At 44.6% G+C, this 7,095-nt stretch overlaps 1 protein-coding gene and 1 pseudogene across 1 annotated transcript in view; one reads left to right on the top strand and one right to left on the bottom strand.

Moving 5' to 3' along the window:
* Positions 1 to 24: 24 nt before the first annotated feature.
* LOC105532381 lies at positions 25 to 746 on the bottom strand (annotated as a pseudogene).
* Positions 747 to 1,122: 376 nt separating this feature from the next.
* LOC105532380 (zinc finger protein 716-like) overlaps positions 1,123 to 7,095 on the top strand; it is a 32,882-nt gene continuing 26,909 nt past the window's right edge. The window contains exon 1 of the mRNA XM_011970555.1: positions 1,123 to 1,341. Coding sequence (XP_011825945.1) covers positions 1,123 to 1,341 — 219 coding nt within the window. The remainder of the gene's footprint in view (positions 1,342 to 7,095) is intronic.

Below are 7,095 nucleotides of genomic sequence, written 5' to 3'. Positions count from 1 at the left end.
GGTGCCCAGTGCCGGAGGGGAACGTCAGAGGCACACCATCACCAGCGGCGTGGACTGCTGAGGCACATGAAGGAGCTGGAGCAGGAGAAGGAGGTGCTGCTGCAGGGTTTGGAGATGATGGCGCAGGGCTGCGATTGGTAACAGCAGCAGCTGCAACGAGTGCAGGAGCGCCAGTGCCGCCTGGGCCAGAGCAGAGCCAGCGCCGACTTTGGAGCCATGGGGAGCCCCCGCCCACTGGGGCGGCTACTGTCCAAGGTACAGGAGGTGGCCGGGTGCCTGGGAGACCTGCTGGCTGCGGCTTGTGCCGGCCGGGCCCTGCCCATGTCCTCCTCCGGGCCCCCCGACTCTGCCCTGACGTCCACCTCGTCCCCGGGCTAGCAGCAGCAGACCATCCTCACGCTGAAGGAGCAGAACCGACTCCTCACCCAGGAGGTGACCGAGAAGAGTGAGTGCATCACGCAGCTGGAGCAGGAGAAGTCGGCGCTCATTAAGCAGCTGTTTGAGTCCCGCACCGTGAGCCAGCAAGACGGGGGCGCCTCTGGACCCCACCATATTGCCTGACACTCAGCCCTTCGGGGCGAGCGCTCTATCGCACCCAACCTCTCTGACTGGAGACCCCTGGCAGGCCCAGGCAGGCCCAGAATGGTTTCCTTCCTGCACCCCTTGCTATCCAGGCTTCCCAGGCCTGCCCCCGGCTGGTCCCCACACCGAGCCCTCGACTTGGTTTTGGCTTCCGGTGCTGACATGGGCTGAGGCTCTCTTAAGTCCACATAGTTCGTGACTACTACTGCCTCTGTCAGTGGACAGTGGGGGACCCCTCCGCCAGTTACCAGATCTCTGGTCGCCCGTGTTTCCAGCGGTGCTGCCCTGGATCCCACCTCCAGGGAAAGGCACTACTCACGCCAGGCTGAACTTCCGACAACGGCCAGCAGAGGGCGCCGGGCGGCACGGATGCGGCGCTGAGGCTATGCCCCAGACCCGGGGAGGAGGTCCAAGGGCAGCTTACCCCCAACCTCAACCAGGGCACCAGGACAAGGTGGCTGTCGCTCGGTCGGGAGCAGATGGAGGGGATAGGGAAGGCCTGTAAACAGGGGTTGCCCGCCTGGCAGGGGAGCCCCAGGGATGGCAGTCGGACTTCAGGTCCGGGCTAAGGCTGAGAAACTCTGGCTGCTGCGGATCGGGGAGCCGGTTGGACCAGAACTTGGCCTGCGTGTACCTCCTGCAGACCCCGCGGTGATGGTCCTCCTCTTCCTGGCCAGGACGCTGCCCCACACTGAGTCCCACAGAACAACCTGTGAGCCTGGCTCCCCAGGAGGGCCCTGTCCCCAGGAGGGGGATCAGGTTGGGCCGCCAGACAGTTTCCAGGCACGTCGTAGGGGAAGTCTGTCACCTCCCGGGTTCACGCCATTCTCCTGCCTCAGCCTCCCGAGTAGCTGGGACTACAGGCGCCAGCCACCATGCCCGGCTAATTTTTTTGTATTTTGTTTAGTAAAGACGGGGTTTCACCGTGTTAATCAGGATGGTCTCGATCTCTTGACCTCGTGATCCACCTGCCTCGGCCTCCCAAAGTGCTGGGATTACAGGCGTGAGCCACCGCGCCCGGCTGACTTTCACTGTTTTCTGTCTGACTTCTCTCCCTGTCCTCTTTGCACTTCCTGGGATTACCTCCCACATTAACCTCTTGCACTTATTAAGTATCACAACTTTCTAATGGAAAACAAATGATAATTTATTCACTATTTTATCAAATACAATAGAAAATTCATATGGCAAATGAGTAGCAGATGTTATATTTGATAATATTTTATTGTATTGTGCTTGATGAGTTTTGTTATAAAGCTATAAATAACAATCAAACAATTAAACAGCTTTTCAAGCACACCTCTAAAGAATAAGCCCTCTACTAGGCACAGTGGCTCATGCCTGTAATTCCAGGATTTTGAAAGGCTGAGGTAGAAGGATCACTGGAGCCCAGGAGCTTGAGAGCGACCTGGGAAACATAGTGAGATCCCATCTCTACAAAACACTAAAAACATTTTTGAAAAAGGAAAAAGGATATACACTCTATTTGCATTCACCGTTTTAATATACAGCACCTAGGATTGGTGTTTTCTAAATCTGTGGGGTTTTCTTTATGACATACTCTTCCAGTGTACCAGGTGATGGTCTTTTTGTCAGATCTCATGAAATGGCACAAGTAACAACAGGCATTCCCAGTCATGCTCTCCTGTCTTCCTGTGTTTCAGAGAAGTGTTTCTGCCTAGGGAGGCCTTATGATACAGTTCCTGTCAATGAGATTTAGAGAGAAATGCCTGGGGAGGCTGCCCTTCTCTGAATTAAAAGGTAATGGTTTTCCGTGTAATTCCCTGTGCCCTATCATCTTCACATTTTGTTCTTGTTGCTGTTTGGAATGTGGTTAATGCCTGGACATGGGACAGACAACTTGGAGTCCAGAAGGAGTAAGCATGAGCACAGTTACTAAGCATAGACAACATCAGAGAGAGGAGATAAAAACAAGTTGCTACTTCATTAGGTCATTGGGTATTTCATCTGTCCTGGTGCTACCTATTTATGTTGTACATAAAATGAAATACACATAACACGTGCTAGTACTATATGACATTATTGTTTTGATATCACCAAACACAAATTACTAGCTGCAGAATTAGATGCATTACTATATGTCAATTGCACCAGTGTTGAATGTGTGGGTGTGACCTGTTACCTAATTTTATTGTATCTATTCCCACAGTTGACCCTCAACTTTCCTCTCTAGACAGGCTGCACAGAAGCAGAACATGGGCTATAAAAGAACCTGAGAACTTCTAGCCTAAAAGCTGTGTGCAGTGCTTGAGGTTCAAACACCCACAGCATCTGTCTGGAAATCTTTCCCCCAACCCCCAACTCCAGCATCTGTCTGGAAATCTTTCCCCCAAATTTTCTGGTTCCTCCCACAGAGCCAGGACCACATGATGAGGCTGATCAATCAGCGGAGTGGACAGGAGGGAGGTTCCTGCCTCCTACAGTGGATCAACCTAAGTTGGGGTTATACTTCATGTTCACCATCTGGGACACAGATTGTGTGTAACCACAGCATGCACACCTTGCAGATCCTGCTTCATACCGTCTCCCAAAGACATCGTAATTATTAAGATCTGGTGTGGCTACCTGATATTTTAAAGCTGTGCCTACAAAGTTTGCTTCATCTACTTCTCCTCATCTCTACAACTTCCAGTGATCTAGGCTTGGGGACGTACAACAGTCTGGTCTGCATCACTGCTCAATAATCCCTAGAAATCATGGGAACAGAATCTCTCTTCTCTGATTATCAGAAACTTGACCGAGCACGGCGGCTCAGGTCTGTAATTCCAGCACTTTGGGAGGCTGAGGCAGGTGGATAAATTGAGGTCAGAGCCGGGCACGGTGGCTCACGCCTGTAATCCCAGCACTTTGGGAGGCCGAGGCGGGTGGATCACGAGGTCAGGAGATCAAGACCATCCTGGCTAACACAGTGAAACCCTGTCTCTACTAAAAATACAAAAAATTAGCCAGGCGTGGTGGTGCGTGCCTGTAGTCCCAGCCACTCGGAGGCTGAGGCAGGAGAATGGCGTGAACCCGGGAGGCGGAGCTTGCAGTGAGCCGAGATGGTGCGACTGCACTCCAGCCTGGGCGACAAAGCGAGACTCTGTCTCAAAAAACAAAAAACAAAACAAAACAAAATAATAAAAATTAAAATTAAAAAATAATTGAGGTCAGGAGTTCTAGACCAGCCTGGCCAACACTGTGAAACCCTGTCTCTACCAAAAATACAAAAATTTGTCAGGCATGGTGGTGGCGCACACCTGTAATCCTAGCTACTCAGGAGGCTGAGGCAGGAGAATCACTTGAACTCGGGAAGGGGAGGTTGCAGTGAGCCGAGATCGCACCACTGCACTCCAGCCTGCATGACAGAGTGAGACCCTGTCTAAAAAAAAAAGAAAGAAAAGAAAAATAAACTTAATATATTTCCCACATCCCCAGCTCATCTCTGTCACATTTGTTCGTGTGATGACACCACTTGTGGCTATCCTAAGACCTCTGAGTGATTACGGAGAGCTCACTTCAATTTCCACCCGAAATTTCAAATGCATCTGCTATATATTTTTTTCAATAGGCCTCATCTACCTTGCTAAGAAAGACACCATCATCATGTTTAATCTGTCTCCACATCTGCCACAGTGCTGACGGCCTGATCTTATCCTCTGGACTATTGCATTACTTTTCTCTTACCTCAATTCAGTGATCAGAATGTGCTATTTAAAACCCATCAGTGGCCTCGAACTCTTCAGTAAAAAACAATTTATCATTGCATTGTAAAAGTTCCAAACTATTCATCAGAACTGAAAAAAGTGTTGTGTGAGATTCCATGGGGTAAGGAGAGCAGTGAGGAAGCTGTAACCATAACACAGGCAAGAAGGTGGCTTTGATACATGTGTAGCTGGGGGTAAAAATAAAGAGGGAGTGAGGAACTGGAGATAATTGTAAAATAAAACAAGCAGAATTTTCTTTTCTAAATTCAGTCAGTTCAGCTGAAGAGCAGGTGTCCTCTCTCCACATGCACAATCAATGCTATTTCTTCACTCTAAATGTTTCAGTCTCTTACCTGAAAGATGTGATGTTACTCCAGTAGAAATGGTTTTCTTGACCTGGCACAGTGGCTCTTGCCTGTAATTCCAGCACTTTGGGAGACCGAGGTGGGTGGATCACGAAGTCAGGAGATCAAGACCATCCTAGCTAACACCGTGAAACCCCATATCTACTAAAAATAGAAAAATTAGTCCGGCATGGTGGCACGCACCTGTAGTCCCAGCCACTCAGGAGGCTGAGGCAGGAGAATCCCTTGAACCCAGGAGGCAGAGTTTGTAGTGAGCCAAGATCGTGCCACTGCACTCCAGCCTGGGGGACAGAGCAAGAGTCTGTCTCAAAAAAAAAAAAAAAAAACAGTTTTCTCTTAAATGTTGAGTACCTGGTACACACCCAGCACTGCCCTCTGTGTTTTGTTTACCTTATATAAACATATAAAAAGTAAATACATATAAAACATATAAAAGCTATATAAAAGAACTCCATAACTTATAAAACATTCTAAATTTCCACTGGGAAAAAAACAGCTTGGTAAAATTAAAATATTATATGATGTCGCTTAAAATAAATAGAAGGAACAATTAATTAAAGAAAATTTTGACTTAAATAGTTTTTTCTCCAATCAGTAAGTGAGAAAATGGAATGCAATAGTGAAATGAAATGTAATATGCTCACTCACTGTAGAATTAAATCTTCAAATTAACTTCTGAGCAACATTAAATTTTATGAAAACACTTTAAAAATCCCTGGGCAGATAATACAAAAATATTTCATAAACTTTGGAACAAAAAAATTATATATTCGTTCTCATATGAATAATAGGCAACTAAACAAACAAACAAACAAAAATATATATATGTAAGGAAGATTCTGAACCCAGGAGACTTGAGATTTGGGAAAAGAAAGTTTAGCATACAATAGAGAAACTAATTTTGCTTTAAACATTTGTGAGGTTCCTGATTTGCTAGCAAATTGTCAACTTTTCTGACACTATTTTTTTGGTCCACTATTTCCTCTCCCATTTAAAGAAGTGTACACACACACACACACACACACACACACACACAATTTCCTCCTTTATATTTCTCTTACACTTATAATTTATTTTTAGCTTAATATATTTGTATATTATATTCAATATAAATCAAAACACAAAAAAAAATCTTTATGTGTTCAGTTGGGGACATATACAGGAAATGTGCAAAGAAAAATATTCAGTAAATTTTATTTATTTATTTTTTTTGAGATGGAGTCTCACTCTGTTGCCTAGACTGGAGTGCAGTGGTGTGATCTCAGCTCACTGCAAGCTCTGCCATCCAGGTTCAAGTGATTCTCCTGCCTCAGCCTCCTGGGTAGCTGAGATTACAGGTGCATGCCACCATGCCCGGCTAATTTTTTGTATCTTTAGTAGAGAGGAGGCTTCACCATCTTGGCCAGGCTGGTCTTGAACTCCTAACCCTGTGATCCACCTGCCTCAGTCTCCCAAAGTGCTGGGATTACAGGCGTGAACCACCGTGCCTGGCCAATATCCAGTAAATTTTTATAAATAATGATGTAAAATTCAGAAACTATGACTTCCAATTACTTTCCTGTGTGATCTTTATTCTAACTGGCACATCTTCCCATAGTTACCAAAAGCGTAAAAAATGTGAAATAGAGCTTTTGACAACAATAGTCTCCAAATTGTTTAAATTATCTGAACAAATGATTACTAAATAAGTCATTTCACTGCATTACCCAATAGTACATTATTACCATCTGTTGCCCCCAATCTTGATTAAAGTAAAATAGTTTAACATTGGTGGCAGGATAACATTTTATGCATTGCACATCAGTGTTAAAACATTGAAAACCATTTCGTTTATTAATTAAAACTAGGTTCACACATAGTCTAAGTAAGGCATTGCAAACTCTGCTATATTCTTCTTGGTCAAAATATAGTCACAAACACTGAATAAGCATTATTTTTTCTCTGATGCAGTTATCTTAGACACTTCCTTTCTCTACTTTTAAAGACTAAGGTTAATTATTTAGGAAACATTGATTTAAAATACATTTAAAACCTTTCATGGAGGTGTTATCTTTACTTTTCTCTGGTATCTGTAATTTTAAAAACAATTTTATTACCCTGAATAATATTTAAGACTTTAAAACGTTTTACCATAATACATTGATATTTTGAAAGACTGGCCAGCTTTTTATCCCTTAAGGAGAGATGATTGGTAAAATTATTTATTTCAAAAATTCATAATTTTTCACTCTTGCTTTAATAGAGAAGAATAATTCCGAGAACATCTACCTCATGTAGAGTTTAAGTAAACCAAAAGAAGCATCTCTCTTTAATTCTTTTTTTTTTTTTTTTTTTTTTTTTTTTTTTTTTTTCAGATGCAGTTTCACTCTTGGTGCCCAGGCTGGAGTGCAATGGTGCAATTTCTGCTCACTACAACCTCTGCCTCCCGGGTTGAAGCAATT

Source organism: Mandrillus leucophaeus, unplaced genomic scaffold (assembly GCF_000951045.1).
Source record: "Mandrillus leucophaeus isolate KB7577 unplaced genomic scaffold, Mleu.le_1.0 Scaffold954, whole genome shotgun sequence".
NCBI classification, from domain to species: domain Eukaryota; kingdom Metazoa; phylum Chordata; class Mammalia; order Primates; family Cercopithecidae; genus Mandrillus; species Mandrillus leucophaeus.
The sequence above is the reverse complement of the archived record's forward strand: the minus strand, read 5'-3'. Positions and strand labels throughout refer to the sequence as shown.